This window comes from Rana temporaria, chromosome 1 (genome assembly GCF_905171775.1).
Source record: "Rana temporaria chromosome 1, aRanTem1.1, whole genome shotgun sequence".
In the NCBI taxonomy this organism is placed as follows: Eukaryota; Metazoa; Chordata; class Amphibia; order Anura; family Ranidae; genus Rana; species Rana temporaria.
In genome coordinates, this window is record NC_053489.1 from 62,802,916 (window position 1) to 62,828,055 (window position 25,140).

Below are 25,140 nucleotides of genomic sequence, written 5' to 3' on the forward strand. Positions count from 1 at the left end.
TGCGGATTTCTTTGACCATCAATAAAAATTTCGCCCCCAGCACTGGCCATCATGTAAATATAGCCTCCCCCCCCCCTTCATGTAAATATCTGCCCCTTTCCGACATGAACGTGCCTCGGCAACGCGAGACAACAGCTGATCATAAATTCAGTTGTTCTGAGGCAGGCGCGGCGTATGCGCAGTTCCGGTTGGGTATTTTTCGATAGGGGGCATTTCTCGACAGGACACCGGCACAGAGCAGATCCTTACAGTATTATGCAATAACATATAATAATAGAAAAAATTCCATATACTTTAATTGTTATTCAGCCTGACCTACAAGCCACAAAATAGCTGCCCCTGCTGTGTACAGAAAACGGGGGACATATAGGAAACACACAGAAGACACATTTGCAGTTTCTGTATGTCATCTATTTGATTCAAATTCTAATCGGAGAGAAAAATAAGTTGCACATTCTTTGTAAAGCATGTACTGTACATTTGCTATGTTTTAGTCGGCTAGATTTACGAATGTTCCCCGTTCAGTACAAATGCAGTTGGACCCAATGATCTTAACATGCTGTTGACTAGGAATGTGAACACACAGAATTAACACAAAAGGTGTCTTTGTAAGAATCCTTCTAAAGGAAGATGAATAGTGACCAAAATGAAAAATACAACAGGTGAAGGTGAGACCTGAGATACACAAGAGTGCTTAGTGGAATAGTGACATAAAAGGAGGATAGTATATTTCAATATATACTAGATTTAATCTGTATCTAATATTGTAAACAAATGGGTTTTGTCAATTTGCTGATTTTTTTATGTTGCTATGATAATGCAGTGCAGGTTTTTTTTACAAAAAAAAATGTAAGTACAGTACCCCAAACAACTAATGAGGGATCGTATATTATTGTTGTTACTGTTGTATTCTGAGGGAAGCTAAATTGTGATTGGCTAAGAAGGGTCACTGCATGTTATCATTATTATTTAAATCAGCGGTCTCCAAAGTGCCGCCTGCAGCCCTTTGCTTGAATTTATCCTGCCCTTGGGGCACTATTCCTCCCACTGAAGGGAGGCAATATCCCTCCTCCTGGCACCAGTGATGAGGCATAATTTTTCCCACGGACACCAGTAATGGGGCACTATTCTTCCCACTGACACTAACAATAAGGGACTATTCCTTCCACTGACACCTACAAAGGGGCGCTATTCCTTCCACTGACATCAAAAATGGTGCAATATTCTTTCTACTGATGCCAACAATGGGGCATTATTCCTCCCACTGATACAAACAATTGAACACCACCCCCCCCCCACTGATGCCAATGATGGGGCACTATTCCTCCCACTCATACCAATGACGGGGCACTATTACTCCCACTAATACCAATGATGGGGCACTATTCCTCCCACTAATACTAACAATGGGGCACTATTACTTCCACTGACGCCAACAATAGGGCATAATTTATCGCACTGATACCAACAATGGAACACTATTTCTCCCGCTGATATCAATGATGGGGCACTATTTCTCCCTTAATGGCATCCCAGCCTTAGTCCGTAGGGTTCAATATTGAGTTGGTCCACCCTTTACAGCTACTACAGCTTCAACTCTTCTGGAAAGGATGTGCACAAGGTTTAGGAGTGTGTCTATGGGAGTGTTTGATCATTCTTCCAGAAGAGCATTTGTGAGGTCAGGCACTGATGTGGACAAGAAGGCCTGGTTCGCAATCTCCACTCTAAGGCCTGGTACACACGATAGGATTGATCCGCGGATACGGTCCGCCGGACCGTATCCGCGGATAAATCCTCTGAGGATTTTGATCCGATGGAGTGTACACACCATCGGATCAAAATCCGCGCCGAATTCCCATCGCGGTGACGTGTCGCGCCGTCGCCGCGATGATGACGCGGCGACGTGCGCGACGCTGTCATATAAGGATATCCACGCATGCGTCGAATCATTACGACGCATGCGAGGGATGGGTTCGGACGGATCGATCCGGTGAGTCTGTACAGACCACCGGATCGATCCGCTGGAGCCGATTCCAGCAGATAGATTTCTTAGCATGTCTACAAATTTTTATCTGCTGGAAATCGGAAATATCCGCGGATAAATATCCGCTGGTACGTACACACCAGGGGATCTATCCGCTGAAACCGATCCGCTGAGATTTTTCAGCGATCCTCTCGTGTGTATGGGGCCTAATTCATCCCAAAGGTCAGGACTGTGCAGGCCAGTCAAGTTCCTCTACCCCAAACTCCATCTTTACGGACCTTGCTTTGTGTACTGGTCCAAATAATTTTGTGGAGGGGGAATTATGGTGTGGGGTTGTTTTTCAGGGGTTGGGCTTGGTCCCTTAGTTCCAGTGAAGGGAACTGTTAGGCCCTGAACACACGATCAAACATGTCTGCTGAAACTGGTCCGCAGACCAGTTTCACGGACTGATCCGACCGTGTGTACAGACTAGCAGACAGGTTTTTCCAGCAGACAAGTTTTAAAGCATGCTTTAAAACTTGTCGGCTGGAAACCCGTCCGTCCGACATGTCCGCTGGTTAGTACACCTAACCAGCGGACAGATATCTCCCGCATGCGGCGAATGGATTCGACACATGCGTGGAAGTATTTTACTTCCTGGTTTGGTGACGTGGCAGCATCAACGTCACCGCCACGTCACCGCGCTGTCTGTCCGCGGGGATTTCGGTTTGATGGTGTGTACAGCCATCAGACCGAAATCTCCGAGCGGACATGTCCGATGAAAACGACGTAAAAAAAAGCGCCGGCCGGACGTACGTTCGTGGATCGCCGTAACTAGCTAATTTGCATACTCGATGCGGAATTAGACGGAAACGCCACCTAGCGGCCGCCGAAAAATTGCATCTTAGATCTGACGGTGTACTAAGACATACGCCTGTCGGATCGACCCAAGATGTCGTCGTATCTTGTTTTGAAGATACAAAACAAAAGATATGACACGGGAAATTTAAAATGACGCCGGCGTATCAATAGATACGCCGGCGTAAGGGCCCTTTCACGCGTACGGACAAGCGGTCCGTTTATTACAAGTCCGTTTACGGACTTGTAATGTATCCCTATGGGATTGCAGACGTTAGCGGATGATGCATCCGCTAACGTCCGCAACCATCCGCGTCCGCAAAGATCCGCTTTTGCGGACGGAAGAAAACCCTATTTTTCTTCCGTCCGGCGGAACGGATCGGATGAATACAGGCACACGGTCCGTATTCATCCGATTCCCCATAGGGGAGAGCGGAGGAGAGACAGGGCGGTCTCTGCACTGTGTGCGGGGACCGCCCTGTCCGCCGACAGCTCAGCGGGGATTAACGGAGGAATCCCCGCTGAGCCAAACGGGCAAACGGAGCGGATCAATACGGATCCGCTCCGTGTGAAAGAGCCCTAATTCTTTTGTGGATCTGCCCCCATGTGTATGGGCCTTTAGACTGACTGAAATGCCAACTTGATAAGGCCAGGATGAGCCAGGATCTCCTCAGGCATGTCCTACACTGCAGCACGGTTGGCCAAACCCTAGCCTACGCCACCTAACATGAAACACATATTTTAGGTAGCGCATGCGCTTTAAAAAAGCCTGTACATTTACCCATATAACGCAGCGCTCAAAAGCTTCTGCTTTGAGAAATTTCTCTATATTAAAGGGGTTGTAAAGGTTTGTTTTTTATTTTCTAAATAGGTTCCTTTAAGCTAGTGCATTGTTGGGTCACTTACCTTTTCCTTCAATTTCCCTTCTAAATGTTTTTTTTCTTTGTCTGAATTTCTCACTTCCTGTTTCTCCTCAGTAAGCTTGCCCCCATCATCCGAGACGTTCTGGCTGGGGGTTAGTCAGGCAGAACAGCTTACTGAGGAGGAACAGAAAGTGAGAAATTTAGACAAAGAAAAAAAAAATTAGACGGGAAATCGAATGAAAAGGTAAGTGAACTTTACAACCCCTTTAGGGTTGCACAAAGGACTACAACCTGTGGATTCACATGCTTCTAATCCTAAAGTGTACCTGCAATCAAATGTTATTTTTATTTTTAAGTGGAGTGGTTAGGTCAGGCCCGTGTCCCCGTTGGGAAGATCTGTCCTTATTATTTGTTGTGGGGACCACTCATTAAAAAGAGATAGTAAAAATGATACGGTTATCAGTAGAGCAGGATTATGTCAAATAACAGTTGTCAAAAGTTTCATTTTCCTCTTTTTGGGAGATTTTCACACAATTTCACTCTTGTGTTACTAAGGTAAGTGTGCTCTTGAGGTTCTCTACCTTGTCAGGGAAGATTTCCTTTGGGAATAAATTAGAATTTACAGTTATGTCACTATTGCACTGCACACAGTTACACTTACCGACACATAGCTGCAGCCTTAACAAGCTTTGTTTTTGGTCTGACAAGGGAAGGAGAGATGAGAATTTAGTAAAAGGAGGGGGACAATAGTGTCAAAGAAACATTGAAGTGAACCTGATAAGTTTATTACAGGTGCTGACATTGTCAATAGTTTTTTTAAAAAGTGCAAGTTCCTTATGTGTCATCCTAGGATCCAAATCCCAATTCCACTGCTTCTACACGGGATCTGCAGCTTGTATAACAGAAGGGAACTTGCCCCAGAGCTTGATGTGAAATTTCACTTTGCAAAATGTGCCCAATCATGTGCAAGGAAAAAAGAAAACAGCAGTTTTGCTTGTAGATAATTGGATAACGGAAATCAACAGAGCTTCACCACATTAAAGCGGAGTTCTGCCAAAAAAATAATAAAAATTAAAAGATAGCCGCTACAAATACTGCAGCTGCTGACTTTTAATATAAGGACACTTGCCTGTCCTAGGCGCCCACAATGTCTGCACCTGAAGCTGATCTGTCCCTCGGCTCTCTGGGGGGTGCCACCATCTTCGGTAAGGGAATCAGCAAGCGATGCCTTGCGGCTTCACTTCCTGGTTCCCTACTGCGAATCCACGTCGTGCTGTGCGTCCTCACTGGTCCCTGCTGTCTTCTGGGACCTGTGTGTCTCCCAGAAGACAGCGGGGGGACCGAGTAGGCGCCGGATGTGGTGTAGGTCGCCGCTGTGACCTATGCCCAGAAGTGGGAGCAAATACCTGTATTACACAGGTATCTGCTCCCTCCTGAGGGGGGGGGGGGGGATTCCAAAATGCGGAAGTTCCATTTTTGGGTGGAACTCCGCTTTAACTAAGCTTGAGGGCAAATTCTCTTAGACAATGCTTGCAAAGGAAATCGCTTGGTTTACGAAGCTCAGAGGCAAAATGCATCTTCCCTTGCACAGTGAATAGCCCCATTTACTAAACCCAAGGGCAAATTCCCCCTGAAAAATGCAACTTCCCTTGCAAAGTAAACAGCCTATTAGTAAAGCAAACTTTAGCTCCAATTTGGAGATGTTCTATACACAGACCTTGAGGCTGGGTTCACACTTGTCCGACAACGGTCCTACATTGGGAGCTCATGTAGCATGACGTGTGAAAATCAATGTTTCCCTATGAGAGCTGTCTTAACTGGTCCTACACAAGTCGGTCCGACTTTGAAAATGCTCCCTGTACTACTTTGGTCCTACATTGATCCTACTTCAGCCTATTGAATATCATTGAAGTCGGACCAAAGTAGGAGCCTTGTCCTAACCATCCGATATTTGACATCCGACTTGTGATTACAGCAGCAGTAAAAGGAATTTATCTCACTCTGGGATTGTTTTGATTGGTCAAAGAACAAGTCAGACTATCACAAAGTCGGATCAAAGTAGTATCCTGTTCATGAAAGTAGGATGGATGTAGGACCAATGTAGGATCAATGTAGGACCAATGTAGGACCAATGTAGGATCAGTGTAGGACCAATGTAGCAGAGCAAAGTAGGATGAAAGTAGTGTAGTAGTGTGAACCCAGCCTAAGGCTGGGTTCACACTACTACACTACTTTCATCCTACTTTGCTCTGCTACATTGGTCCTACATTTATCCTACATTGGTCCTACATCCATCCTACTTTCATGAACAGGATACTACTTTGGTCCGACTTCAATGATATTCAATGGGCCTGAAGTAGGATCAATGTAGGACCAAAAGTAGTACAGGGAGCATTTTCAAAGTCGGACCGACTTGTGTAGGACCAGTGTAGGACACTACAAGACGCTCTCATAGGGAAACATTGAACACAGAGCAAAGTAGGATGAAAGTAGTGTAGTAGTGTGAACCCAGCCAAAGGCTGGGTTCACACTACTACACTTTCATCCTACTTTGCTCTGTGTTCAATGTTTCCCTATGAGAGCGTCTTGTAGCGTCCTACACAAGTCGGTCCGACTTTGAAAATGCTCCCTGTACTACTTTTGGTCCTACATTGATCCTACTTCAGGCCCATTGAATATCATTGAAGTCGGACCAAAGTAGTATCCTGTTCATGAAAGTAGGATGGATGTAGGACCAATGTAGGATAAATGTAGGACCAATGTAGCAGAGCAAAGTAGGATAAAAGTAGTGTAGTAGTGTGAACCCGGCTGGGTTCACACTTGTCCGACAAACGGTCCTACATTGGGAGCCTCATGTAGCATGACGTGTGAAAATCAATGTTTCCCTATGAGAGCCGTCTTAACTGGTCCTACACAAGTCGGCCCGACTTTGAAAATGCTCCCTGTACTACTTTTGGTCCTACATTGATCCTACTTCAGCCCATTGAATATCATTGAAGTCGGACCAAAGTAGTATCCTGTTCATGAAAGTAGGATGGATGTAGGACCAATGTAGGATAAATGTAGGACCAATGTAGCAGAGCAAAGTAGGATGAAAGTAGTGTAGTAGTGTGAACCCAGCCTGAGGCTGGGTTCACACTACTACACTACTTTCGGCTGGGTTCACACTACTACACTACTTTCATCCTACTTTGCTCTGCTACATTGGTCCTACATTTATCCTACATTGGTCCTACATCCATCCTACTTTCATGAACAGGATACTACTTTGGTCCGACTTCAATGATATTCAATGGGTTGAAGTAGGATCAATGTAGGACCAAAAGTAGTACAGGGAGCATTTTCAAAGTCGGACCGACTTGTGTAGGACCAGTTAAGACAGCTCTCATAGGGAAACATTGATTTTCATACGTCATGCTACATGAGGCTCCCAATGTAGGACCGTTTGTCGGACAAGTGTGAACCCAGCTTCAGGCTGGGCAGTACGACTTTCATCCTACTTTGCTCTGCGACAGCTGTCCTACATCGATCCTACATTGGTCCTACATCCATCCGACTTTCATGAACAGGATACTGCTTTGATCTGACTTTGTGATAGTCTGACTTGTTCTTTGACCAATCAAAACAATCCCAGAGTGAGATAAATTCCTTTAACTGCTGCTGTAATCACCATGTCGGATGTCAAAAGTCGGATGGTAAGGACAAGGCTCCTACTTTGATCCGACTTCAATGATATTCAATAGGCTGAAGTAGGATCAATGTCGGACCAAAGTAGTACAGGGAGCATTTTCAAAGTCGGACCGACTTGTGTCGGACCATTGGTTTTCACACGTGAGCTTCCAATGTCGGAGCGTTTTTCGGACAAGTGTGAACCCGGCCTTATGGGAACACATGCTGTCACTTTAATAAAGCTTTAATAAGCATCACACTACTTGAAACATAATTGAAGCCTGCTAAAGACTACCAGCAGCTTGTTTAAAGTAACAGCCAGCACTCCCTGAGCCCACGTTCACATTGGGCCGATTTGGCATGCGTTTTGCCAAATCTGAGCCTATTGCTGGCAATGGCACCGTTCAAATCGGTACAATGCCGACTTTGCAGCACAACGATTCCCAAAAGTAGTTCCTGCACTACAACTTTGGGGCGATTTCAATAGACACCTGTGCATGAACCCGCACAGATGTCTGTCGAATCGCCCCCAAACTCACACTAAAATGCCGGTTTGAAATCGTGCAAGTTCAGCTGAACTTGTACAATTTCAAACCCGCCCTCAGTGTGAACTAGGGCTTAGGCTTCATTCACACCTCACCTCTTTGAATCGCAGACAAATTTGCCACGATTCTACCCACGTTCTCAAAACACCCAGGTGTGAATGACAAATCGCAGAATGCACATCTGAGATGCCATTCATTTGAATGGCGACCTAAAATTGCGGTGCGGTTCTGCCGCCCTTGTTGCACAATAAATCACGCTGTAGTCACGGCAAACCACATCGCGTGAAGCTTGTTGCCCAAAAAAGTTCAGGAGCTTCTTTTGGGTGACATGCTTCATGCGATGTGGTTTGCTGCGATTGTAACGCGATCAACCGCTTTCTGACCAGCCGCCGTCATTATACGGCGGTAGGTCGGCATGAATCCACGAGCCATCGTTGCTGTACGCCGGCTTCTTTAAGCGGAATAGCAGACGCGCGCGCACATGACCGCTGCACTGCAGGGGTGCCGATGCTTGTGCCTGGCGGTTGCGATGACAGGTGAATGCGGCCTAAGATTTGCATTTGACACCCTGTAAACTGAAACTGAAGGTTGTTTTACAAAATTTGACAACCTGCCCAAAGCTTTTGAAAGATTTGCAAATGCTTGCAATACCCACTGCTCTAATACAAACTGAAACCTGTGTGCACAAGGAAGGCCTCAGGCCCCGTACACACGACCAGTTTCCTCGGCAGAATTCAGCTTCCGACCGAGTTTCTGGCTGAATTCTGCCGAGGAAACTGGCCGTGTGTACACTTTCGGCCGAGGAAGCCGACGAGGAGCTCGGCGAGGAAATAGAGAACATGTTCTCTATTTCCTCGTTGTTCTATGGGAGCTCTCGTCCCGCCGAGCTCCTCGGCGGCTTCAGTGCTGAACTGGCCGAGGAACTCGATGTGTTTGGCACGTCGAGTTCCTCGGCCGTGTGTACGAGGCCTCAGAGTCGCTGTCATGCAACAAGCATACAGCCAGTAATATCTGAAAAGTCAGGAATCCCATCCTGCATTCTTGTTCCATATCAGTCACTCACTTATTAGGTCAGAATCAGAAACAAGATGCCAACACAGGAACATGCACCTTAAAAAAAAAGTCAGCTATGGCAGCAACTATATTGTAATCCTCGCAAACAACCCACGTCATTTTGGATGGAGAATGAAGAGTTATTTATGTGTAGCTAGTCCTTAAAGAAATCAACCCCAGGGGTGGTAAAAATGTATATAGGACTTGCAACCCTTCTTACTCCATCTAAAACTAGATTTAAGATGGGTTTCTGGAGGAGATAGCCTTTAAAGAGGATATCCATTTTATGAATATTTTTTTTTTTTAATAAATGCACTGATTTAGGCCACGCTGGCAGATATATAGGCCTATTTTTCTCTTAAATCCATTCACATATCGCACTAAAATACCCCCCAACTGTTTAAAAAAACATAAAGTAGTTGCAAGTTTCAAAAATGTTAAAAAAACAAAGCACATCCTTCTATAATGTGTACTATTTTCAGCTAAATAGAAGGTAATAGTAAAAAACTAAATAGTAGCTTGATGTTTACTTATATTATAAGACTGGCCTTGTATGGGAAGCACTCATAATTTAATTTGGCACCAGCAGGGATGCACTGAACCCACGTGCCAAACTCACCGGGGCCTAAAACTTAGCTTTTTATTTAATAACTATGTAAAACCCATAATAGCCTAGTACACACAGGGCAAATGTTGGGTGACACCGGCCGGTTCTAGACATGTGCAATTTGTTTCAAACTCTTTTTTTACGAATTTCGACAAATTTGTAAATGCGAAAATATCCGAATTAAGAAAAACCCGTTTGACAATTTTTTCTCAATATTCGTAAAGTAGAATATTGAACATTTCAAAATTTATGAATTTTTGAATTTCCGGATTTCAAATTTTCGGAATACAGAATTACGAAATTTGAAAATCCGGAAATTCTAAAACCCAAAAGTTCGGAAATTAGGAAATCCGAAAATAAACAAAAATTCAAAAGAAAAACGAAAATTTGAAAATATGAAATAACTAATAATAACTTAACTATTACTATAAAATTATAGGTATTGGAATTTCTTTTCAAATTTGGCTGTTAGTGAACGTAACGAATACGAATTTATCCAATGTTACAAATTTCCGAAATAAACAAATGTAACGTAATGAATTAATAATAATAAATAACAATAATAATAAAACCTTATTATTATTATTATTATTATTATTATTATTATTATTATTATTAATTATTAATTCCTTCCGTTCCACATGTTTGGATGCAACATTCGTTATTTTGTATAATTCCTATTTTCAGTTAAATTTGTATTCATTATGTTCACTAACAGCCAAATTTTAAAGGAAATTCCAATACCTATAAATGTAATAGTTATTGTTAGTTATTTTGAAATTCAGGATTTCGGAATTCTAAAATGTGTAAATTCGGAAATTCGAAAATCTGAAATATGGAATTTACAAAATTTTGATTTTCAGATGTTCGAAATTTACGAATGTACAAATATTTTAATTTACGAATTTTGGATTTTCACATTTACGAATTTCGATCATAAAGAATGACCCGAAAAACTGAAAAAAAAAAACCTGAATGAAACGAAAACAAATACATTTTTCGGCAGTGCACACATATAATAAAGAGCAGCCAACATTCGGCCCGTGTGTATGTGAGCTGGTCTGATAAAGACGGTCTGGCTTCTGTTGGATGAGTATGCTGGGAAACCAACAACCGACCAACAGAGTGTTCTGGTGGCGGAGCTCCCCCTTGTCAGAACACAATAGCTTAGCGGAGGAGATCGTTGTACTAAAGTCAGATCGTTAGTACACTCCGAGTACTACTCCGAGCTGTCAGGTATCTTCTTTGTTCAACCTACTGGGTTGAACGGAAAAAAACTGATAGTGTGTTCTAGGCTTAAGGAAGTCACATAGAACTGCCATTTGTGTGACATTACTTATAGGGCAATGTAGAACTAGTACAGAGGGGCATGATCTAGTAATCATGTTTTTTGCCATTGTTGAGCGTTCCTACTATCTGCACAGAGATGCTTAGGGTCGCGTCCGTATGCTGACCACATCCCACTACCTACAGGCATGGACTAGTGCTAAGGGTCACTGTGGCTACTGAGAGTCATAACTGACTTCCCAAAGCCAAACACACCTCAGGGCCCTTTCACATGGGCGGATCCCGTGATGATCTGCCCCGTGAACATCCGCTTGCTCAGCGGGGATCGCTCCGTTGGTTCCCGCTGAGCCGGCAGATGACAGGGCGGTCCCCACACACTGTGCAGGGACCGCTCTGTCAGATCGCCGCTCTCCCATATGGGGGGATTGGATGTTCACCGGATCCGCTCTGCAGACGGTTAAAAAAAATAGGATTTTCCTCCATCTGCAGAATCGGAGAATTGCAGACACTGATGAGATCGGGTGTCAGCGGACCCACTATCTCATAGGGATTAATGTATGTCCCTTTTTCATCCATACATGGATAGATGAAAAAGCGGACATACGGTCCGCATATCTGAAAGGGGCCTCAGTGCCTGTTCCAGCCTACTAGAAATGCTCTCCTAATTATACATAATCTCCACCTGTACATAAAGATCTCCCTTAGTCCTCCTGCAACATGGTCCACATTATCCTAATAGAAAAAGTGCTTATTAATGCCATGCACTTTATTTACACAATTGCACATGTTGCACCCCTGATGAAGCCTCACTTTGAGGCAAAATATGTTGGGTTAAGGGATTTATTTGCTTTTTTTTTATTATTATTATTAATGAGCAGTTTCTCTATTGGGACAAGGAAATAAATTACTAATTATAAGCTGCAGAGGCATAGGAGTACATAAAAACATGTAAGACTTCAACAGGGCTTTAAAGTGTTACAAAACCCAGGACTCTGCATTCACTATATCTGGCCTCCCACAGTACACAGAACATATTTGAGTAAATATAAACTGCCAAATACCTTTTCTCATCAGCAGTATATTGCAGTCTTGTGACTTCTATCAGTATTTGTCCGAGCACTGGTTAAAGCTTGTAGGATGTGTTTTTATTCTCCTCTGGCTACCCTATGAGGATGCATAACCTCTGCATGGACAGTGCTGATTGGCCCTGTGCTGATCATATGCACCCTCCCAACACAAAAAAAAATCCTCTCTAGCAATACACACCAAATTGAGCATGTGCAGAGTGCCTCCAATGCTTTGTTCTATCAGCAAATGAATTAGGGACAGTAAAAAAGGGGAGGATCAGAGAAAACAGGATCAAACAGCTTATTTACACAATTCAGGCGATTAACCCCATAGGTTCCACAGTGAGTATAACAAGCATGCTTTACTGCATATACAGACTGGTTTTACTGTTGTGGGTTTAGTAACGTTTTAAGGTTACATGCCCATACATTTTATAAAATCTTTATTCTGCAAACAAACATTTAAATTGACATAGCTTGCTGGGCTTTCTAGCAAGAAAAAAAAAAAAAACACAACATTAACGATGTGCTTTTTTTCTACCATTGTATGACTGACAAAAAGCCTTCAGAAACATTATGTTACAGGAAACCATCTAAGTTGCACTGACAGGTTATAGCAGACACTGCTGCCTAGGGGTCTATTGTGGGGAATACAGGATGTCTGCTTATGTTTCCTGCCTTTAAAGCTACTGTTGGTAGTATTACCCCTACCTTAGCCTTCCTATAATAACACAATGTAACTGTTTGTGTTAAGGGAAGCACTGCAGATTATGGGCCAGATCCACAGACATGAGCGTATATTTGTGCGGGCGTAGCGTATCTTCTTTACGCTACGCCGCCGCAACTTAGAGAGGCAAGTGCCGTATTCTCAAAGCACTTGCGTCCTAAGTTACGGCGGCGTAGCGTAAATGGGCCGGCGTAAGCGCGCATATTTCCAAGTAGGCAGGTAGGGGGCGTGTTGTATTTAAATTAAGCGTGACCCCATGTAGATGTATGGCCGAACGAACGGCGCATGCGTCGTTCGTGGACGTATTCCAGTGCGCATGCGTCGGATAGAATGCCTAAGATACGTCGAACACTGCCTATGACGTGAACGTAACTTACGCACAGCCCTATTCGCGTACGACTTACGCAAACGACGTAACAAACGACGCTGTTTCGACGTCCATACGTTAACATGACTTACCCCTGCTTTATGAGGGGTAAAGTTACGCCGGTCGTACACCTTACGTAAACAGCGTATATCGATACGCCGGGCGCAAGTACTTTCGTGAATCTGCGTATCTAGCTCATTTGCATATTCGACGCGGAAATCTACGGAAGGGCCCCTAGTGGCCAACGTAAATATGCAGCCTAGATACGACGGCGTACTAAGACTTACGTCAGTCCGATCTAGCCAACATTCAGGCGGATCTGGCTTTGAGGATACGGAAAAAACGTACGACGGCGCTTCTTTTAAATTACGCGGCGTATCAATAGATACGCCGGCGTAAATTGTTTGTGGATCTGGCCCTATATGTCTATAGCAGCCTTAAAATTTTACTAAAATCACAACAGTAAAATGCAGTAAAGCATGCTTGTTATACTGAGTGTGGAACCTAAGGGGTTAATCCTCAGCATTGTGTAAAAAGGTTGTTTATCCTGTATTCTCTGATCCTCCCCTTCTTTCACTGTCCCCAATCCATCTGCTGATAGTACAGAGCCTTGGAGGCACTCGGCACATGCCCAGATTGGTATGTATTGCTAGAGATTTCTTTGCTCCTTGGGAGAGTGCATGTGATCAGCACAGGGCCAATCAACACTGTCCAAACAGAGGGCCAGGGGTCATGCAGCCTCATAGGACAGTCAGAGGAGAATGCAAACTCCTCCTACAAGCTTTAACCAGACACTGATAGAGGTCATAAGACTGCCATATACTGCTGATGAAAAAGGGTATTTAGCAGTTTATATTTACAGCACTAAAACAATTGCCTTTCCATGTTCTGTGTACTGTGGGAGACCATATATCGTGAATGCAGGATCTTATGTTTAGTAACACTTAAAACCAAACACATACTGCTCTGCTGGGTGAGGGGAGCTGTCCCTTCTGTCACTAATTAAGCAATAGGTGTAAAATTGATCTCTCCTGCTCTATTATACAGCATAACTTAGTGGAGAACATTAATGCTGTAGCATGGTGCTCATCATCTGCTGGCTGTAAATGGTAATTCATTAAAATAAATATGCATATAATAGTCCATATTTGCCCAATTAAAAGGAAATACATTATTTATACTACTGAACACACACACACGTACAGAATATACATTATATATACTGTATATATATATATATATATACATACACACACACATATATATATATATATATATATATATATATATATATATATATATCCTTAAAAAGGAATCCCCTTTAATGGCACAGGTTCAAAAGAGGAAAAGGAAGGCTGTTAGTACAGAGAGAAATACAGTACATAAGAGACAAGAATCAGCACCAAAGATTTTTATCAGGAAGGACTCAGATTATGGTCTGTTATCTATAGTTCAGACATCATACATGTATTCTAACCACCAGTCCTATTCAAATATATTTGGTAAGCTTGCTTTGAGATGTTACATTGAATAGCAGGATAGGTGCTATAGCAGTAATAGAGCATGACTAGTTTATCTGTGCCGTTTGTGAATTTTGCTTTCCTAGAATGTTCTTGGGTAACCAGCATTTCATCTTTGTATCCTTGCAAATTCCTAAAATAAATGTGTTTCTGAATTCAATAATGTTAATGGATTCCCTCTGAAAATAGCACATGCATATATTATTATTGAGCTTCTAGGATTGTATTACAGATGTGTAAAACATTGTATGAATGAGCATAGTAATCCTAACTAAACCTTGTATAAGTCATATGACGGGCCCCTTTCACATACTGCTTACTATAATATGGTTCACCAGACATCAAACAATCTGATCGATCAACTATGACAACTGCAGAAAAAAGTGCAGCTGCTACCTTCATCAACCAGTTAGTTAGATTTAATTTTTCTCTATCTGCAAAATGAACCGAGAAATCGAATTGGTTGCCATAGACAATTTGCACTAGTTTTTTTTTCCTATTATTTATAATTCATCCAAATTCTGGAATATTTAATGGGGTGACAGTGCAAAGAGCAACAATGATATGCAAATAAGATTGCAATTCCAATTTTCATGAATTCAAAGCAATCAGAAATGTAATTATGGATGGGTTGGAATGGTTTATTACATTTCACAGATTGCACTTAATAATGTCAATTTGTATGCAGTTAACAGCTAACAAACTACCAGTAAGACTGAAAATAAGGGTCTGGGAGTGTCTGCATGTGCACTGAGCTTAAAAAGCCACTCCAAGGGCTCTGAAAATCCAAGGTGTTTGCTTATGTATACAGTGACTTCAGATCCTGAAATTACTCACTACTAGTCTATAGCTTTGATAGGTGACCTTGCTTACCAATAGACAAGTCCGGGAGGTGGGAAGGCATGGGCCCAAAAATGACTTCATAAGCGACACTATATGGTCAAACCTCTGTGAACTTCTTGCCATAATACTTGCTAAACATGCCCTTTCTACCAATTTACTAAATTCTGGAGTTTTCTGGGAAGACTACTCTTAATGCTAAAGCATACAAAGATATGTTAGCCAACGGTCCAGGTTCAGCCTTGAGGCAAGCTTGGGAAATGGGAAAGGCCCATTAATGTTCCACTGTGACAGTACACCTAAGCACCAAGCCGGGTACATAAAGACATATTTTTTCTATGAGTTTGGTGTAAAAGAACTCAAATAGCCTGCACAGCCCCCTTGCCTCAACCCTGCTAAATGCCTTTCGTATGAATTGGAATGTGAATTGTGAACCAGGTCCTCTCATCCAACATTAGTACCTGACCTGACAATTTTTCTTCTAGCTGAATGGGGACAGTCCACACAGACATGCTTCAAAATCCTGTGGAAAACCTTCCCAGAAATGTGGAGGCTGTCTTAGCTGTGATGGGGATAGGGGGCAACTCCATATTAAGGTCTATGGTTTTGAAATGGGATGTCCAAGATGCAAATATACAGGTGAAACTCGAAAAATTTGAATATCGTGCAAAAGTTCATTTATTTCACTAATGCAACTTAAAAGGTGAAACTAATATATGAGATAGACTCATTACATGCAAAGCAAGATAGTTCAAGCCATTATTTGTCATAATTGTGATGATTATGGCTTACAGCACATGAAAACCCCAAATCCACAATCTCAGAAAATTTGAATATTGTGAAAAGGTGCAATATTCTAGGCTCAAAGTGTCCCAGTCTAATCAGCTAATTAAGCCATAACACATGCAGAGGGTTCCTGAGCCTTTAAATACTAGGAATCACATTAATGGGAAAGACTGCTGACCTGATAGTTGTGCAGAAAACCATCATTGACACAAAAGGTAATTGCAAAAGAAGTTGGATGTTCCCAAAGTGCTGTATCAAAGCATATTAATAGAAAATGGAAGGGAAAAGTGTGGAAGAAAAAGGTGCACAAGCAGCAGGGTTGACCGAAGCCTGGAGAGGATTGTCAGGAAAAGGCCATTTAAAAGTGTTGGGGACTTTCACAATGAGTGGACTGAGGCTGGAGTCAGTGCATCAAGAGCCACCACACACAGACGGATCCTGGACATGGGCTTCAAATGTCGTATTCCTCTTGTCAAGCCACTCCTGACAAGTTGCATCTCAAATTTTGCATCTCATTTGGAAACCAAGGACCCAGAGTATGGAGGAAGAATGAAGAAGCACACACTGCAAGATGCTTGAAGTCCAGTGTGAAGTTTCCACAGTCTGTGATGATTTGGGGAGCCATGTCATCTGCTGGTGTTGGTCCACTGTGCTTCATTAAGTCCGGGGTCAACGCAGCCATCTACCAGGAGATTTTAGATCACTTCATGCTTTCTTTCCACAGATGAGCTCTATGGAGATGCTGACTTAATTTCCTGCCCACACTGCCAAAGCACCAAAACCTGGTTCAATGACCGTGGGATTACTGTGCTTGATTGGCCAGCAAACTTGCCTGACATGAACCCCATAGAGAATCTATGGGGCATTGCCAAGAGAAAGATGAGAGACATGAGACTAAACAATGCAGAAGAGCTGAAGTCCGCTATTGAAGCGTCCTGGTCTTCCACAACACCTCAGCAGTGCCACAGGCTAATAGCTTCCATGCCACGCCGCATTGAGGCAGTAATTGCCCAAACCAAGTACTGAGTACATATGCATGCGTATACTTTTCAGAGGTCCGATATTGTTCTATGTACAATCCTTGTTTTATTAATTGCATGTAATATTACAATTTTCTGAGATTGTAGATTTGGGGTTTTCATCACAATTACGACAAATCATGGCTTGAACTATCTTGCTTTGCATGTAATGAGTCTATCTCATATACGGTATTAGTTTCACCTTTTAAATTGCATTAGTTAAACAAATTAACTTTTTAATTTTTCGAGTTTCACCTGTAGGTGTGATGGTCAGGTGTCCACAGCCTGTTAGCAATTCAGTGTATTTGCAAAGTCGTGAACCCTTGGTTTTGGAACTCCTGGAATGAACTGCAAGCTGCACTACGAGCTGTCTGCTTTTCAGTCTTTGTGGTAGTTTACCAGTTTATTCTTAATATGCAAGGTCTGCATATACTGTATGTGGGTGCCACCATCCCCTGATGTCAAAACACTGCATTATGTAAAGCAAAACATACTCACTTTGCTGCTGGATTCCTGCTTCCCATCTTACAGAGGGATCTTGGGAAAGCTCTGTATCCCAATTCTTGAGAAAGGATGCTACACCACTGCATAGAAGTGTGTTCTCATTTGATTTGGAATCCTTTTCCAGGATCCCTCCACAACAAGGGTAGGCAACCTTGGCACTCCAGCTGTGGTGAAACTACAAATCCCATCATGCCTCTGCCTCTAGGAGTCATGCCTGTGATTGTCAGGGTCTTGCGATGTCCCATGGGACTTGTAGTTTCACCACAGCTGGAGGTCTGAGGTTGCCTATGTCTGCTCTAGAAGATCCACTGATCGTACTTCACCTAGGTGAGTCCACCAGAGGCTTGAGAGTAAGGTAAAAATACAAATCCTAAAGTATTTTCTTTGTATGATGCAGATTTTTGACAGCAGATGGTGGGGGGCAGCCACATAAGTGGATTTTACATTTTAATTCAAGTCCACTTTAGTGCAGGTTCACTCTTAAACCAACATGAGAAGACAGTATAATATTTAATTTGATTATCATTAAACATAAAAATATTTGTAGCTCTTCATAAATGTCTTTGAGAGAAAGGTCAGGTATATCAACCAACATAGAAGTTACATTAGAATGGATCATGGTCTGAATGGTAAAAAGTTAGTGTCAGCCATCTCATCCCTTTAAAACCAAACACATTAATTACACAGGTTCTTTGGCTGATTAAGGTGTTAATTAAACACGCTTAGTGCCTTATCTGCATTCAATTAGCCTCAGAACTTGTGTAATTATTATGTGTTCGGTTTTAAAGGGATGAGGTGGCAACCCTATAAAAAGTTTTTTTTTTCCATAAAGCACCAATGCCACTCGATCATACCATTAATGGTTGTAAAACGTTCCCATATACCTTAGTTTATTTTTGAAAAGCCCATATTTTCAGGTATGTTTGATTAAATCCTGTTTCACACAGGCTTCAGCTTGTAAAAGGGCAGTGTGAACAGCAAGCTTTGAACATTTGGAGAGCTTTCGGCAAGCTTGGTTGAAGCTTTTAAAGTACCATTCAGCTCCAGTTTGTAAATGTTGAGCACAGATCCTATTAGGAGTGATGATTGCCACTTTAAACAAGCTGCTAGCAGCTTTGGCTGTACTTCTTCTTTAAAGCGGCAATCAGCACTCCTATTATGATCTGTGTTCAACATTTACAAACTGGAGCCGAATGTGGCTTTAAAAGTTTTAATAAAGCTTGCTGAAATTTCTACAAATGCTTTATCAAAGCTTCCTGTTCACACTGCTCTTATACAAGCTGAAGCCGTGTCAAACAGGTTATCTATAACCTCCTGTTCATACATCACAAACAAGTAGATGTTCAAAAGCCTACATCCAAAGTATTTGGTGATGGCCTTTATGATGGCTAGCTGCCTTTTTCAGGCTTGTTCGCATTGGCATGTACTAGTCAACACATGTTGCACTTGACTTTTAGAGGATCCAATTTAATAAATTGCAAGTGAACACTACTCCATATCATCCAATTCAAAATTCAGACCATCATTATGTATCTTTCTTTTAGATATTTAAAAAAATAAGTGCATGTCAACGTATACAGTAGAATGTAAAAAAAGGACTATATCTTTACTTACTAGTTTGATGTTCTGGACTTCCTCACTAATACTGAGTAGGGCATCATTTCCATTCTAAAATATAATAATAATAATACCAACAACATCAACATTGTGACATAATATATTTGGATTTTTTTTATGTTTGTACTTAACAAAAGCTAAAGCAAAAAAATAAATAAAAATTGTATCCTTACCTCAACTGGCTGACTGCTTTCATCATGCTGAAAAATAAAATACATTAAGATTAAATTTTATAGTATTTTACGTTGACATAATTATATGTAAGCAATTATTAAAAAATTTAAGTATGACTTATATTTTTTTTAAACAATTCACAAAAATCAATGAAAGTGGTTTGATTTTTACATTGCCACCATCCATCAATTTAATATGCATGCAAACATATTGATTCCCATGGGACTTTTCAGACAATTATATACAATCATCCACATACTAGCATATGATTGCCTACAAAGTCCCATGGGAATCTATATATTTGTATGCACTACATATACTGTATATATGAATTAATGATGTATATATGGCACGATAAAAGTCCTATGGTGGCACAGCTTTGGTCCTCAGTATTCAATTTTTTGTGGGTCTTTTCAATCCGAAGAATGGGAAGACTCCATTGACTTTCTCATAAGACGTTTTGTGGATTACATAGAACATTGTCCAAAACTAAATTACATATAGACAAGAACATAATAAGCACTTGTAAACCGAGTTATAGGCATACTGTGATTGGGAAATTACATAGCATTCACCCTATTACCAAGGGATGGAGACATGGTTGCGTACAGACAAAACTGAAATGATAGGTTAGATGAAGTCAGCAAACACACTACCCACAAGTATAACAAACAATACAAGGGCTTAGCACTGTGTCACTCAGGAGTATATACTAAGTAATATTACCATCAACAAATTCAGTATTCCTGTGCTGTGTGCTCATACTAGAAAGACGCAGGAACAAAATGTTGTCTTTGTCCCCAAGAAAACGCCATCAAAATGTTAGGGCATAGTTTGCCTCAAGACAAGCTTTGTACACAGTAATTGCTTTCCATGGCAGCCTTTCTCAACCTTTTTAAGATAGAGGAACCCTTGAATTAGCTTTCCGGTCTTGAGGAACCCCTGCTAAAAAATTCTTGTATCTACAACTCATGATACATTAGTGTGATGGTCAGTTTTGAAGAATGCTTCTTACACTTGTGGTCATTGGGAAGGATTACCCCCTTACAGATAGCTAAAAAGATCAATGGTGTCAGTGGGAACCTATCTGACAGGGTGAGATTGCTCATTGCTCAAGGAACCCCTAGCTGAAGGAACCCTAGAATTTCATTCAACCCTTGTTGAAAAACCATGCTCTCTATGGCCTCGTACACACGACCGAGGAACTCGTCGGAAAAGACACATCGTTTTCCTTGACGAGTTCCTTGTTAGGCTTGTCGAGGAACTCGACAAGCTTGCTTTGCGTACACACGGTCAAGTCAAAATCTCCTCGTTCTGAAACGCGGTGACATACAACACATACAACGGCAGGGGAAGTTCGATTCCACTGGCACAACTCTTGGGGCTGCTTTTGCTAATCTCATGTTACTGCGTGTTAAGTAAAAGTTTGGTAAGAGACGATTTGCACTTTTCAGTCTGTTACAGCGTGAAAAATGTGTTATGTCCATTACAAACGCTACTTTTACCGAAGGTGCGCTCCCGCCTCATACTTCATTCTGACCATGCGTGGGTTTCTTAGCATACACACGATTGTGTTTCTCGTCGAAAACCAGCCTGATGAGGAACACGACGTGGAAATTGAGACTTCCGTCGAGGAAAAAAGAGAACTTGTTCTCTTTTTTCCTCGTCGAGTTCCTCGACAGTTTCCTCGATGAAAAACATACACACGACAAATGGCAAAAAAGCTCTGCCACCAAGTTTCTTGATGGATTCTGTCGAGGAAAACGGTCGTGTGTACGAGGCCTCTGCTGTTTTCTTGAATAATCTATAACTGTTCTACGTGTGACCAGTAGAGGGAGACAATCCATTCTGCAAGTATTGGCTTCAACATGTGAATCTAGCATCAAACTATATTACCGCTGAACTATAGGAAACAGCTAAACACACAGATTGTGCTATTGCAGATGGAGACCTAAAAATGCCATGTTTTGGTCATCCTGGCATTTCTTGTTTATTTTATTTTTATTACTGACCTAAATGCAGTCCATTACATTTAAACATACAATGATTTATTAAAATGGTTCTAATGGTAGAAGGTTTGTTTAACCTTCTTCATGCAGCTTGCCTCCCCCCTCCTATACTTACCTCTATACTTACCTGAGCCTGATCTGGATGCAGCCCTTTGCACAAGAGCAGTGGCTCTCTTTGTTCTTTCTCTTCCTCATTGGCTCAGAGACAGCAGTTGGAGCCATTGGCTCTCGCTGCTGTCAGTCACATCCAGTAACAAGGGAGCAAAGAGGCGGGGCCGAGCCACTCTGTGTGTCTATGGACATAGAACGCTGGCTCAGGAGCGAGCCCGCACAAGTGCCCCCGTAGTAAGTGGCTTGCTATGGTGGGCACTTTGTGCGGGGAGGAGGAGCCAGAAGGTCTGCCTGGGGACCTGAGAAGAGGAGAATTGTGCCTGCTCTGTGCAAAACAATAACACAGAGCAAGAAATTATAATGTGTTTGTAATTTTATTTACAAATTTAAATGGTATCCTTTGCAATCATTTTAACGAATACAGAACTGGATTAGTTTGTATATTTTACACATATTAACATACATTTTATTGATTTTAATTTCAAACAGAATTTGGCAAGCTATAAAAACACCCATATGCAAACTGTTTTTAAATGTACAATCTGTGGGGTCCTCATCTGCACCATTTTTTTTATTACTTAGCATGTTACTGACCTATAACAAGAATGTAGGTTAGGAGAACAGCGTACTAATGCCTGAGAACAGCATTACAGGAGAGAGCAGAGAGAGAGAAAAAAAGGTCCTTCCTGTGCAGAGTATACAAGCACATACTGTATAAACACACAGACGCTAGTATATCACTGCAACGCCATCTATAGTTCAGAGTGCATAGTACATGCTGTTGCACTTTGAACAGAAGTCAGTAAAATGCCAGTGAACTTGGGCTCCAGTTGCCATTTTGGGCGAGCCTCTGAGTCCAAATTACAATGATGGCTTCCACATGGCCTAAGCCTTCCGCAGCGTATTAATAGGTTTGTGGGCTATTCAGTGTATCAGTGGGCTTTCACAGTCTAGTCACCTTAGTTTATAGGGATCTTAGCAATTCATTATATTTCATTACAATCTTTACACCAGGAAAAGGCTGTTGAGACCTCTGGCCCAGCATCAGGTCAGGCACAGTGTAGAGCGTGCTGTATAACTTGTTTTAACTGCTATTGATTTACATGACTGTAAAAGTCAGTGAGCTCTACCCTAGCTATCTACATGTGTTACTGAATCTCCCTGCTTAATTACAGTGAGCAGTTTTACGGTCACTGTAAAAAAAGACTGTCAATAGGATACGGCTGTAATTAAAATGAATGGAGATGTTTCCTACATATATAACGCAGGTTAACAAAAACACATCAAGCTCCACTGATTTTCTTCTCTCAATGTGTTAATTAGCACTTAGGAAGTGTCCCGGCCTTTTTTCTCCAAGCATAACAAATCAGCCGGCTAATAAGCTGAGGAGAAAGGGCAGATCAACATAAATTTCGGTTTGCTTTAAGGATGAGTCTCTTTTCCAATAACTAAGGACCAATTGGCCTTCCTTACCCTCCTCATCTAAAGTATACAACATAGATCTCGAATTAGACATTCATTGGTTTCTTAGCCTTGCAGCTCACACCGGGCAGAGTTGCACTCTACTGAGAGGCGGCTGGCTGTAAAGTATTGCCTATATTCCCCTCGCACACATTCCTGGAAACAAGGCTCATCGATAGTGTGTGCCATAGTGACTACCAGCTGGTTACTGGAAACTTCAAAGAGACAGTAAATGCACATATTCACAGCACACCAAGGATCCTCAAATATTGTCCAAAGTTTTTTATTGCAGTGAGATCACATCACGAGAGCAAGTGCAATGTTTCTGAGCCACGCAAGACCCCTTTGTCAGGCATGTGATGACAAAGCCTGACGAAGAGGTCCTGCGTGGCTTCTGAAACATTACACTTGCTCTTGTGATGTGATCTCACTGCAAAAAACAACAACCTTCAGACGATATTTGAGGATCCCTGGTGTGTTGGCAAATATGTGCATTTATTTGGTGGTGAAGTATGGAGCAAGTGTGGCTCAGGATCATAGTGCTTTAAGGTGCTTCTGACTCCCTCTCGATATAAAATGTATGCATAGCACATTTAAACTTCTCAGAATAGACAAAAAGAAAAAAAAAACATATCAGTTCCTGTGCCTTAATGGGATTGGCTGCACGGTCCGACAATCACTCCTTTTATACTCCCCTATTAATTAGCAGGGGAGTATAAAAGGAGTGATTGTCGGACCGTGCAGCCAATCCCATGATTAAGTCTGTGTGACGAAACATGTCGGGGGCGTGGCTGTATGGCAATCATCATCTTTGACGTGTGACATCGAACCAGGAAGTGGAGATTCGACAATGTGCTCCGAGACCGAGGAGGGGTGAGATTATCTGTACACCTGTATACCTCAGGTCCGCCGTGACCGCAGTTCACCACTGTGTGACAGATTTAAATACTTACTGTGATTTTAACGTTTTGCTGGTTTTGAACTTTTGAAACGTCAGTGTTAAGGTTGAATCAGGGCTTTTTTTCAGCGGGAACGTGGGGGAATGCAGTTCCGGCACCTTCTGAACTGACTGTAAGTAATAGCAAGGGATGCTGGGGTGTGCTGCAGGGTATTGATGCTCACTGCTGTGGATCTATTTTTGCAGGGGGGTCCATTGTTGCTGGTGGGGGACCTATTGTTTCTAGGGGGGTCTTATGTTGCTGTGGGGGTCAGTTGTTGCTGAAAGAGATCTACTGTTGGGGGAGGGGTCTATTGTTGATGGCAGCCAGAGAGTCTATTAATGCTGGCTGTACGGAGATCTGTTGATTCTGCCGTGAGTCTATTGTTGCTGGCGGGGACATTTTGTTGTGGGTGGTCCATTGTTGTTAGAGGGATCTATTGTTGCTGGCTGCAGGGGATCTATTTTACTGCTTTTCTTGATATCATTACCAAATTCCATATAAATTACTTAGCACCACAAAATGATACTTGGTTCTATATTGTCTAAAAGGGGCGGTACTGGGAGGTGGGTTGGGGGCGGAGAAAAGGGGTGACTTGGAAAGGGGTAGTTCCTACACCTATTGTCTGAGAAAAAAATCCCTGGTCTTAATAAATTGTTTTATACGTTATTACACTATTGGAGCACTTTATTATTTACATGTGGAGAGATCCCTCACACACACGGTTGGATATTGGAGAATCCTTTAACCCTTGGTGTGGTTTAAAAGCATCTTAGCCCAACGCGAAAGTTAATACCTGTTTGCAGGGTGGTATTAATATTTATGTATTGTATTCAGTATTTGGTAAGCTTACACGCTTATTAAAGGGGTGGTTCCCCTAATAATAAACTTTTAACATTGCATTTCCCACATTAATGACAATTAGAATCGGCTGGTTTTATTAAAAAAAAAACCTCCATAAGTACAGTTTGCTGTAGGCGTTCTCACCGCCACTTCCGGGTACGATGGTGGGGCTGGGCGTTCCTAATTGATGGACAGGCATCAGACCGACGCATACATCGCGTCACGAGATGCCGAAAAAAGCCGACCGTCGGTGCGGCTCTATACGGCGCATGTGCACCGACGTTTGGCTTTTTTCGGCATCTCGTGACGCGA

At 42.2% G+C, this 25,140-nt stretch overlaps 1 protein-coding gene across 3 annotated transcripts in view; it reads right to left on the bottom strand.

Moving 5' to 3' along the window:
• DAB2 (DAB adaptor protein 2) overlaps positions 1 to 25,140 on the bottom strand; it is a 267,105-nt gene that overhangs the window by 93,391 nt on the left and 148,574 nt on the right. For all 3 annotated transcript variants that reach the window (XR_005747128.1, XM_040338682.1, XM_040338692.1), the window contains exons 7-8: positions 19,466 to 19,492; positions 19,290 to 19,343 (exon numbers count right to left, since the gene is read on the bottom strand). Coding sequence is in view for 2 of the 3 variants with exons in the window: in XM_040338682.1 (XP_040194616.1) it covers positions 19,290 to 19,343; positions 19,466 to 19,492 (81 nt within the window). In the remaining variant the exon portion in view is untranslated. The remainder of the gene's footprint in view (positions 1 to 19,289; positions 19,344 to 19,465; positions 19,493 to 25,140) is intronic.